The 12,014-nt window shown below is 49.6% G+C and overlaps 1 protein-coding gene across 1 annotated transcript in view; it reads left to right on the plus strand.

The window, feature by feature from the left end:
* LOC121443625 (E3 ubiquitin-protein ligase MARCHF3) overlaps positions 1–11,107 on the plus strand; it is a 149,399-nt gene extending 138,292 nt beyond the window's left edge. The window contains exons 4-5 of the mRNA XM_041645446.1: positions 3,917–4,126; positions 10,167–11,107. Of these exons, the coding sequence (XP_041501380.1) occupies positions 3,917–4,126; positions 10,167–10,325 (369 nt within the window). The 3' untranslated portion in view covers positions 10,326–11,107. The remainder of the gene's footprint in view (positions 1–3,916; positions 4,127–10,166) is intronic.
* The last annotated feature ends 907 nt before the right edge of the window (positions 11,108–12,014 follow it).

Raw genomic sequence — 12,014 nt, forward strand, 5'->3', positions numbered from 1 at the left:
GACTCGGGAACAGATCAGAGAACAGTTAGAACACAGGACACGGGGGACTGTGTCTGTCACAGGCTTGTTTCCACTTTTGTGGAAGAAAGGGGGTCTTGAGGATCAAACCAACGGCCTTCTGCATACTCGCCTGCCCCTGAGCCGCACCCTCATTACTGTGTGTTTGCTTCACCAGATAAACACGGGGCTAGGGAGACAGTCCTGTGGTTAAAGCACTTGGCGTGTGTACCAGTAAGGACCATGACTTTGGATCCCTAGGACCTTATAAAACCAGATACAGTATATCGGTAATGCCCTTCCCACCACCCCACCCCGTCATACTCCAGGAAGATGCCAGTCAAGAGACAGGAAAATCCCAGTAGCTCTTGTACTAGCTAGCCTGATGTGCCACCAGTGTAAACTAAGAGACCAACATCCACGTCTGTCCTCTGGGTCTCTACACAGGCGTCACGGCATGCACACACATGTACTCCCACACACAAAGATAGGTTAGATAAGTAAATAAATGGAAAGTTAACATACTGACTCACAGTTATTTCCTACCATATCCAGACCATCCATTGCACAGGACATTGTCAGAAGCCATATAGATAAGTAAAGTAATAAATTAATGTTAATAAAAAATGGCCAGGTAGCCGAGTGGTGATAGCGGACACCTTTAATCCCAGGTCTCAGGAGGCAGAGGCTGGTGGATCTCTGTGAGTTCAAGGCCAGCCTGGTCTACAAGAACCAGTTCCAGGACAGGCTCCAAAGCTACAGAGAAACTCTGTCTTGAAAAAACAAATTTAAAAAAAAAAAAAGAAAAAGAAAAAAGAAAGAAAGAAAGAAAGAAAGAAAGAAAGAAAAAGGACAGCCAGGCGTAGTGGCTCATGGGATACAGAGGTTAGTGGATCTCTGTGAATTGGAGGCCAGCCTGGTCTACATAGCAAGTTCTGGGCCAACCAGAAATACATAGACCCTCTCTCTAAATAAATAAAACATGTCCAGAGTTCCCCGGTAAAAGAAAGGGAAGGTGCAGCCAAGGAAGCGAGCCAGTCTCGGCACACGAGTAGCATGTTTGCCGAGGGCCGTGTTCCTGTAAACGTGGGTGCAGAGCAGAGTGTACCGACTTCCTGTCTGGGAAAATCCAGCTCGAAAGGGACTGCCCTGCTAAACCTTGGGCACCATTGTTTTAGGCGCCTGAGTAACGTTTGTGATTTAGATTTCCAAACATTTTACTAGTAGCATATGTGGATGACACGGAGAATGGAGAGGGCCCGACGGGCCGTCTCCTCACTGTGGCCTCTGTGTCTCATGGTACAATCATTTAACCCACTGGGTCTGTAAAATTGGGATAATGATGACCTATTTCTAGTCTCTACTTCTTAGGGGTAGTGCCGGTATTTAGGCAGGAAAATGTTAATTAATGAGAGCTCTCTGAAGCTTCTGGAACGTGTGAGGTGGGGTTAATATATTTGCACTTGATCGTTTGGGTGTCTGTGTTAAATATTCATAACGTGGGATTCACTTTCACAAACAAGCGGACTCCCTGTTTTTTGTGTCCTAATATGAATCCATGGCCGCTTTTGAGCTAAGGTTGACTGCTTCCAGCATCTCACCCAGTTTCCCAGGGAGTGATCACGGGAAGCTGGCATGCTGGGATCCTGGTAAACACAAGGCAGGACCCCTCCCCCAGGCATCATTCTGTGCCTTGTCCTCCTGGCCCTTCTGTTTATTCCTGAGGCTTCTGCCTTCCTTCTGTATAGCAACTGTGTTTTCTTTCTGTCCTCAGGAATGACCCTCCCTTCCTCCTCCAGTCAATCCCACTCTCCCTTGTCAGCCCATCACAGCTGATAGTCTGTGTTCTGGCCAGTTGGGGGTCTCTCCTCAGCACCCTGCAGGGCTCCTGTCTGGTACCCTCAAATGGCAGGGCTGGGCATGTGCCAACAGACAGACAATACAGGAACTTGTTTGTTGGTGGGGGACACATGGAAGACAAGTCCACAGTGGTTAACCCACCCTACCCCATCACCTGTCCTATGGTACCCTCGCTTCTCAGGCCTCATTGGCCTCTTCACTAGGCAGGACAATTGCGCTAGCGATGTCATTTTCTTAGGGTGTGCATTCATGCTAGTCTTAGAGAAACCACTGAGCTTCATTTCTGGTAAATGCTGACTCCAATATGTAAATACAGAATCACATTGTGACCCTCCATCCACTGTGCTGGGGGGAGCACTTCCCGTCTACGGCAGTTACCAAGTGTGACAACAGCAGCTCATATTTCCTTCTCAGTCCTTCACCAAGGCATTCTCGTCTCTGGTCGTCCCACACGCTCCAGCAGCACCAGCAAGGAGAGAGGTGATCCTAAGTGAAGACACTCGGGGTCCGAAAAGCCAGCTGAGGGACGTGACTTGAGTTCATGGTGTGCCAAAGGTCCCCAAGGCTGTCCTCAGATGCCGTGATTCAGGGACTTGCAGGACTCAGAAAAGCTGTCACATTGAAGATTATGGTCCATTACATCAAAGGGATACAAATTTTGGTTTTTCGAGACAGGGTTTCTCTGTAGTTTTGGAGCCTGTCCTAGAACTAGCTCTTGTAGACCAGACTGGCCTCAAACTCACAGATCCGCCTGCCTCTGCCTCCCTCACCACCACTCAGCAGGGATACAGATTTAAAGGAATAGGACAAGGGACCTAGGATACAGTCACAGCTTCCAGATGTCCTTTCCCAGTGATGTCACATGGGTGATGGACGTACTTTAAAAAAAAAAATAGACACAATCTCATTATGTAACTGAAGATAGCCTTGAACTCATGATCCTTCTGCCTCTTCTTCCCGAGTATTAGGATTATGGAGAGAAGCCACCATAGCCCCTCTAAATATGCTTTAATTTTCGCAGTAATTTGCACTAATATTTGTAAAGCGTTGTCCATCAGGGGAACTCACCTGAGCCTTAGAATGACTGGGTCAGCCACACGGGGGTAGAGTACCGGTGAAACTGACCTCCGCCACTGGAGTACAGACCCTCAGAATAAAAATAGGCATGGAATATGTACCACACTACTGATATAAACTCTCTGATCCTGTGCCCTGGGGCCTCAGGCATGCAAATCAGCCAGGCTATTATAAGAACACAGACTTCCTAAGAGTCAATCCAAAGCCAGTCCTGCAAATAGACTTTTCTTGGAGATTTACAGGAAGGATTTCAGCACCCCAGGCCCGCTGAGCCAACCCTCCTCTGCACACATTCTCAGTCAAGACAGGGAAGCCAAGGCTGCATGAGCTCAGGCCTCAACTATTACCCTCTGTATTAGTCAGCTCTCCATCACTGCAAGGAAATCTCTGAAACAATTAGTACCAAAGAGAAAAGTTTGATTCAAGCTCGTGGTTCTGAAGGTGCAAGGCCAAGGTCGGCAGCCATGTTGAGGCAGCCCTTCAGGGTGAGAGCTTGTGTCAAAGCAAGTGGTCTCATCCTGAAGAGGCGACAAAGTGAAACCCACTCCCATGATCTCCTTTGAGGCCAGGATCCTGATAACTTCTGTAGCTGCCTCCCTTTGAGGGGCCACCTCCCAGAGTTCCGCAGTACCTAAAATCACCAAGACGTCACATTTGAAAATCTGGGGGACAGCTCACGACAGAACACAGCAGAGTGACGTTCCCTCTACCTTCGCAGGATCATTGCAGTCCCTAACAGTAGCCACTGAGCTCTTTTCACTAAAAGCTGTCATCCTCAGCAAGGGCAGCACAAACTGTTGTAGCCATTATTATTCAAAGACAGGCGTGAGAATAAGCCCTCGATGCATCCTTATCTTAGGTGGGTCCAAAGCACAGTCGCCTAGACCCGAAGCAAAGGCAACTTGAGAGTCCTGTGTGCCCAGCCCTCTCTGCCATGCAACCCCCTCCTTACTTTTCTTCCCTGTCTTTTCCCCCCCGGCAGTGGCTCAGAAACCCTGGCCCCCAGCACGAGAAGCGGACTCTGTTTGGAGACATGGTGTGCTTCTTGTTCATAACGCCCCTGGCCACCATCTCGGGCTGGCTGTGCCTGCGGGGCGCCGTGGACCACCTGCACTTTAGTAGCCGGCTGGAGGCCGTCGGACTGATTGCACTCACTGTGGCACTCTTCACTATTTACCTCTTCTGGACACTAGTGAGTATGGCCCGCCCGCCCGCCGCCACTGGGGTTTGGGTGGCAGCGCTGTCACCACAGGCACAAGCCCCCCTCAGGGCTGCAGCGCCTCTCACCTGCCCGATGGAGAACGGACCTTCAAAGGCTGGCGTGGCGCACCTGTGTGGTTTGGTGGCACTGGGGGGCTGAAAGTAGGAATGAGAAGTATGTACAAGCACACTGCGAGGAAGAGCAGAGGAAAGGAGGAAAACCCAGGCTCCCGGCCCTCACCAGTCAGACACACGCCCTCCCCCCTCCCCATAGTCCTCTCTAGTCTAGTGGACTAGGATTCCCACTGGTTTAAGGCATGGTGCTTGCTTTCTCCTGCTGCTCCTGGCTTTTGCTGGGCCCGTGGTAGGTTAGGAATGATCGCTGCTCTGCAGCCTCCTGACCAGGTCATGAATCCTGCCTGCTGGCTATTTCCTCCCTGCATCCTGACCCAGTCTAGAGTCTCTCCTGGATGTGGCGCTGCCCTCTGATGATTATTCCGTGTGTTGGGATATTGACTCTGCTACCCATAAAAGCACTAATCTATCTAGTTGAGAAGACTTTGCTGCCACTGAAGAAAAGCTGTTTTCTTCATAAGTGCCCCTGCTGTGTAGAAGGAAGAATTTGTAAGCATCCCCTTTTCCATTCATTTAACTTCATGCAATCAGTTGGTTGCTGGGGCACCAGGTGGAAGCACCCACAAAGTAGCCCCTTTGCCCCCTCTTTGTGCTGTCCGGTGAGAACTGAAGGGCTGAAGGGGAGGCCGCTGCCCTCGAGAATGCGAGACTGCGTCCAGAGGCCAGCCAGCTAGCCAGCCTCCCTCCCACTTCCTGGTCTGAGTCTCCTGTGTGGGCTCAGCTGTAATCTGAGCACGTCCCGTTGTTATTCAGTAGTATTTCCTGTCGAAAGTGCGCCCTTCCCGCCCTTCCCGTACCACAGAGCACAGTACCGCTCCTCACAGGGTCCCTGGCTCCCACCACCTCCCTCCCTCTTCCTTCCGCTGCCAATCAGACCCTCTGTTCATTTCCCTATTACTAATCTTGAGCTCTTCCGGCTCCAGCCCTCCCCTCCCACGGTGATGGGTGATGTTCAGGCTGTCACGGGATACATTTCAGCCTCTGGAAGAGGGACATAACTTAAACAGTGATAAAGTAAACTGGGTGCATTCTGCTGCCAAGAGCTCAGGGAGACTTCTGATTGGTTCAGGAATTTAACTCCCACATAATGAAGCCCCTCCCCAAACTACTTTTTCCTCCTGTAATGGTCCACATTTTTTGTTTCTTTATTTTTTTTTTTTAATGTATCCTGCTTTGCTATAAATCAAACAAGGAAACTGATCCCAAGCTTTCATCATGAGGAGAGAACGGTTAGAAATAAGAAATTAAGCAGGGCTGGGGAGATGGCTTAATGGGTAAAAGTTCATAAATCCAATGGACCTGAATTCAAATCCCCAACACCCATATAGAGTGTAGGCATGGTTCTGCATGCCTGTAACCTCGATGTTGTGGGGGAGGAAGCACAAAAGCTTGCTAGCCGATCAGCCTAGCTGAACAGATGAGCTCCTGGTTAAAGAGACCCTAAGATCAAGGCAGTAATGCTTGGGATGGATTAAGACACCCACGCCTTGCTCCGGCCTCATGCACATCCAGAGCGAGCACGTACACATGCACGCGCGTGCCCGCAGAACACACACACACAGGTTGAGCAGTCTGACTGCATCCCACTCTGTCAGTTGTACACCTTGTAAAGTCACTTCTCTGACCCACTTCCCCTGGTACCATGCGGCTGAGTCAAAGGAGTACACAGTAAGCCACTTTGGAAATAGTAGTTAAGCACAGGGAAGTTTTTTGTTTGCTTGATATTTTTTATACCATGCTTAGGCTTTTCTGGGTCTGTGACTTTTCATAGAAGCATATCTGTGATGAAAAGCTGAAGATAGGTAAAACCCCCATGTTGGGCCTCCGGAACCAACGGAGATCCTGCAGAGGTGCTCTGTAAAGTGTGCACCTGCCAAATAAAGGGGCAGCCATAGGAAACAGCAGAGAGAGATGGCAGATAGTTAGAGAGAACGGGGTGGAGAAGGTACCTTAAGCTAGGCTTTCTAGAATGGCGTATAGCATTGCAGAATGCACTGTGTGGCCCCTGCCTTTGGCATCTGGAGGCCATGTTTAGACCCCAGCAAGTTTCAGCATCCACAGCTAAATAACTTACCTTTCCATATTCATCCTTCTTATCCGGAGAGAAATGGAGGAAAGAATTGCTAACTCTTGGGTTGTGGTTCTTTCTCATGAAGATTAGTACCCTAAGATCTGGTGACAGAAGTCTAAGTACCCCCTACAGGGCAGGGCCAGGGTCATCTTCCTGTGTCTTCCCTGCTCCTCCAACTTCTACCTTCTCCCTGCCCTCCAGAAAAATTCAGAGTAGCAAGAGGGAAGGAATGACTCTCCTCTGCCTTGACTGGCGTGAGACACACACAGACACACACACACACACACACACACACACACACACACGCTGTGGAATCAGCTCAGCAATAGGTTACTGAATATAGAATAATTCCTTCCCAGATAAATGCCGTCCTGAGCAGCGCTGGCAAAGCCGTAATTCAGGCGCTGACAGCGCTCGGAAAGCGCCCTCCGGCAGCAGCCCATTGTAAACAAGCTGTCAGGCTTAAGGAGACTACGGCTGTGAAAATGTCTCAGATAAACAAACAGGGCATCAGTCCAGGCCTGGCTCCTCAGAGGAGCCCTTCCTGGAAGAGCCTCTCAGCCAGGTGCTGTGACAGGGAAGAGCACTCACACTATAAACCTCCAAGAGCCCCTGATAACTCATGGCCACAAGGACCCTGTCATAATGTGACCTCAGAGGCCTGCCCCAGGCAACCTGCTGTGTTCTAGAAACCCACCACCTTGAAGATAGGAGGCCAGGCCCTCCAGACTCTCCACTCCCCGTGGTTAAAGGGAAGGTACATGAATTTAAGTCTGTGAGCAGGCAGACAGCTGAGAACTGGGTCCACCGTAGCATGAACACTGGTGAACTGGGTGTCAGCCTTAGACAGGCTGAAGAGGCCAGTGCCGTGGTGCCGGGCATCTCTCCTAAATCACATTACTGATGCTACAAGGCCAACCCAGTGGATGCAGGACCAAATCCCTGGCTAGACCTTCATCCCATGGCTTGATCATTTAAATTCTGGATGTGGAAGGAGCCTCCAGTTCTATATCCTGCCTGCCCATGCTCACTGTGGGACTGGCTCACAACCACAAAGTCTTTGAACTTTTATTTGGGGGGGCGGGGGAGGTGAGGGATTACTGTGTTGTGTTTAGTAGTTGAGGGTTTTTGTTGTCAGACCTGGGCTGGTCTTGACTCGTGGCTATTCTCATCCCTCAGCCTCTGGAGTTCAGGGATTGCAGGCAGGAGCCGAAGCATCCACATTTTATCAAGCTTTTGCCAGCATAATTGGCCTAGGCAGGATTTTTTTCTACAGTCAATCTATTCCTTATCAGAGATCTCTTCTGTTCTACAGTCAGACAAGCGAGCTGGGACCACTGGGGGGAAGCGGCACCCCATTACCTGGTCCCATCCGTATGCTTTATTCACCCCAGAACTTCCCAAGAGATTTGGTTAGGTTTCCCAAAGCCTGCCGGGATGTCACCACAGGCCTTCAGCACTTCAGCTGCCTCCCTGAGAGGGAGGTGTGGTGCTAACATCTCCTTCTTTCAACCTTTCTGTGGTCAGAGCTCACAGTAAACAGACCCCAGACAGGAGGTTAATGTCCTGGGGGGAATAAGAGAATAAACTGTGGAAATCAACCCATAGGCAATAGTAATTTAAAAAAAAGTCCTATTCCCTTTCTTCTCCCCCATCCTGAAAACTCGGGAGATAAAGTCTGAATGAGGCTCTTCACTTTCTCTCCCCAGAATCTTTTTGGTTCTTGCCGCTTCTCTTTATTTCTCTAAATTAAACTTTCCTTCTCCCCCCTCCCCCCCCCCGCCCCGCTATAATAAAGCGCTGTAGGGTGGGGGTGTCTTGGAGCATCTGGAGAAGGAGCAAATGTTAGCCCCGGGGCCACTGCAGACTTGTGGTCTCCTCTGCCTTGTGCTTGACTTCCTTTATTTTCCCTGAGATGTTGTCTTCAAGATGTTCCCATTGATTGAATTTGCCTGCAGACTTTGGTAGTTAGCAGTAATTAAATAGATTAATATAGTCTCATCTGTTTGTCTACACCAGTGAGCTTTGTGTGTGTGTGATCACAGAACCTGCTAAGTCCTTACTCCTGCCCTGCTGTCCCTAGGATCAGCACCTCTCAGTCTCCAGTGTCCCTTCAGATCGCCCGGGAATCTTGTTAGACCTAACGCTGATTCCGATTCCACAGGCCTGGGCGGGGGCCAGGATTCTTCTTTGTGAGTTTGAGGCCATCCTGGTCTACAGAATGAGTTCCAGAACAGAACAGCCAGGGCTTTTATACAAAGAATCCCTGTCTCAGCGAGCAAACAAACAAACAAACAAACAAAAAAGATGGATGCACTCCAGCATGGTCAGGACGTTTTGGAAGCAGTACATCTGTGAGAGCTGGAAGCTTATATTTTCACAACTAAACCTCCCTGGTACTCAGCGTGAGCATCTGCTCCTCACCTCAAGATGTTCAGTGGTAGCCTTGGATTCCAGGGTCCTGATGTGAGCTTTTTTGATCAGAGTTTCTACTTTCTTTTATTTTCAGAGAAACTGTACTCAAACCATCAGATCAGGCCTCTCTGTGGACTCTTCCTAGGGTCTCAGAACTCCCCCAACCCAAGACTGTTCAACAGTGAATTGTCACTCTGAGCTCGGGGCACAAACCGAGGGATCTGGATGCACTCAAACTGAAACCTCCCCAGTTTGGTGTTTTGTTTTATTTTGTTTTACATTCATTTATTTGTCTTCTGGGGGAGGGGAAGTCTATTTGCTCTTCCCACCATGGAGGTCCCAAGAGTTCAAGTCCTCAGGCTCAGTGGTAACTTCCTTGTCTGTTGGAGCCATCTCCCAGTCCTCACCCCCAATTTTAGAAGTATGCCTCCAACTGGGCTTGGTGGCACACGCATTTTGCCAGCATTTGGGAGTAGAGGCAGGCAGATCCCTATGAATTTGAGGTCAGCCTGGTCTCCATAACCAATTCCTGGTCAACCAGGGCTAGATAGTGAAGCCATCTCTTCTTTAAAAATGGGGGGGGGGGGGTCGTGAAATCTGAATTTTCTGAGCAGGCCGTCAGTTTCTGCCAGCCTTTTCTAAAACAAGCGTCCCATTCTAAAGCATCTAGATAAAAAGCAAGCACTTTAAGGTACACGTAGGTCCTGAAACCTGAAAGCAGTGTGTTGGTCAGAAAACATGGGATCTTCTCAGTTCTTCACTCAGCTCATTCCAGCAACTTCCAAAGCGTCTAACACTGTGGGAAGCGGAGAGCCAACACCAGCTCTGCTCCCCAGACGCTGGGAGCCCATGGGGAGAGACAAGAAAATACAGTGTTGACCTCCACACCATGGTCAGGCCAGGTGACAGTTTTGCAGCCGGTCTAGCACAGGATGAAAGGCGTCCTTTATTTCTGAGTACAAATGGGGTCTTTTACCCTGAGCAGTCTAAGCTGCTGAGGAGTACAAGGAGTCCCAGCACCCCTCCCCTTTAACTGCATCATGGAGAAGAGACAGCTGCATTGCCTGGGGTCCACAGCTGGGCAGGGCTTGGGGCTGTCTCTCTGGTCAGGCTTCTTCAGGACTGACGCTTGGGAACCAGGGCACCACTAGACTGGAAACAGATCCCAACTCAGAAGGAAATGCATTTTCCTGTTCAACTCCTGATCTCTCCCAGAATGTGGAGGAGAAAAGGAAATAGTCATGCCAGCCCCGACAGAGGATATGGCGGGCTCAGTTGCTCGCTGGAGATCCTTGCCCAGGATCCTTGCCCCACCCTAGTACTGTAGTTTTAAATGACGTGTTTATTGACTTGAATTGACTGTCAACTTCTGCGCCTCTGACCCTTTCGTACTTTTCCTTCCCTGCCCCAGGTGTCATTTCGGTACCACTGTCGACTGTACAACGAGTGGCGTCGGACCAATCAGAGGGTGATTCTCCTCATTCCAAAGTCTGTCAACGTGCCCTCTCATCAGCAGTCCTTGCTGGGGCTCCACTCAGCTAAGAGGAACTCAAAGGAGACCATTGTTTGATGTCCGCGTGGTCAGTCGGTAGACCCACTGTTTGGAAGTTTCTGCACTGGGGGCCCTGCGCTGAGCCACCACCCGGAAGCCCTTCCCTAGCCTTGTGGGTCTAAGAACATCTGGAGCCATGTGTCCACATCGCCTGAGTAACGAACTCGGCCAGAAGGAAGCAAATGCCGTTTGACTTCAAAATCATGAATGCTGCACTCATATGATACTTTGCTAAGCTGCCAAACACGTCTATTTAGCAGATGCTGTATGGGATTCTCGGAACACCTCTTTACCATACGAGGAAGGTTGTCCTGCTGCGGATGCAATTCAATTCTTCCTTTTTTATTACTATTTCAAATATATATATATATAGATATATAAATATATAATTTAGACGATAATCAAAAAATTTAAAAGCCAATGTACAAACTGGTTTCTTGGTTTGGATGGGTTTTATCTGGGCTAGTTTATTCTTTTCCCGGTTTCTACTGTGGATTCTTTGGCGGCTAACTTGATAGCCAGCGTGGTCTCTCTCATCTCTTTCATGTCCCTTACTCAAGGCGACCGTGTAATTACTGCAGAACAAGTCACATCTGAAGGGTGTTTTGTACTAAACCTCATTTAGTTATTCAGTTTTTAAAGGGAAAAGCAGGCGTGGCAACTCGCCACGCCGTGAGCTGTTCATCTAAATATTACTAAGGAGGAAAATGAAGGCAAGAAGCTCGCGCCTTTCCACTTGTTTGGTACTGACAGCTGATAGAAGCTATTTTCTAATAATAAATATCTGGTGTGTGAAAGCCGCCTAACTGGTGCAAGGCTCTTTCTTTTCAGTTCTTCAAACCTGTATAGCTCCCCAACTAGGTTTACAAAATGAAAAAGTCAGAGCAAAAAAACGGCCGTTCCTGTCCTTGCCTCGCCTCAGTTAGTTCAAGTCTTCATTTCTGCTTTTGCAGGGAACTGGGGATCCAGGGTGGCTTCTAGGAACCCTAGACCTGTTTTGCATATCAATTAGCATCCCCGTGGCTCTCCTGAATTTCTTGCCTGAGAGGTAGACGCGATGATAAAGCCTGTCCTAGCAGCCTGACGCTTAGTCAAACACCCTGTTGTCAGATTAAAAAAAAAAAAAAAAAAAAAAAGTGCCACACAGTTTCTTTCCCCAGCCACGATGCCAATTCTGTCGCAGGCCAAAATAGACTTTGTCTGAGGGCTTCGTGTCTCCCTTTTATCCGACACAGCATAGACGGCTGACCCCTAGCCCGCATTGTGTGTCCACTGAAGTCAGGAGCGGATGTCTTTGAGGCAAACACAGGCTGGGGCGGCTCCCACCTGGCCACCCACTCATACACGCACAGGGCGACAAGGTTGACCCAGACGAAAAATCGGGCTCTCTGGAACATGACCCACATTCTAAATAACCGCTCCAGCACCGCCTTCTGCTCCCGGAGCAGGACCGCGTGAGTGCAGGCAGCGGCGCAGGCAGAGGCTCGGAGGGGACCTGGGAACGATTGGTTGTGCAGATTGACGAAGCTGCTGCAGCTGTCCCCTTTGTGGGCCACACCGTCCTCGCCCAGGCTGTTCTCTGCGCTGCCCAGGGAGGGAAACAGCTGTACGATCTTCACTGGGAAACTCAGATGTGCTTTATGGCTTATGACAATAGGTTCCCTCCCCGCCACGTCTCCCTTCGACACTTCAATTCCAGTAATCCAG

Source organism: Microtus oregoni, unplaced genomic scaffold (genome assembly GCF_018167655.1).
Source record: "Microtus oregoni isolate MIOR12 unplaced genomic scaffold, Mior012 000110F_ref0000174, whole genome shotgun sequence".
Classification (NCBI taxonomy): Eukaryota; Metazoa; Chordata; class Mammalia; order Rodentia; family Cricetidae; genus Microtus; species Microtus oregoni.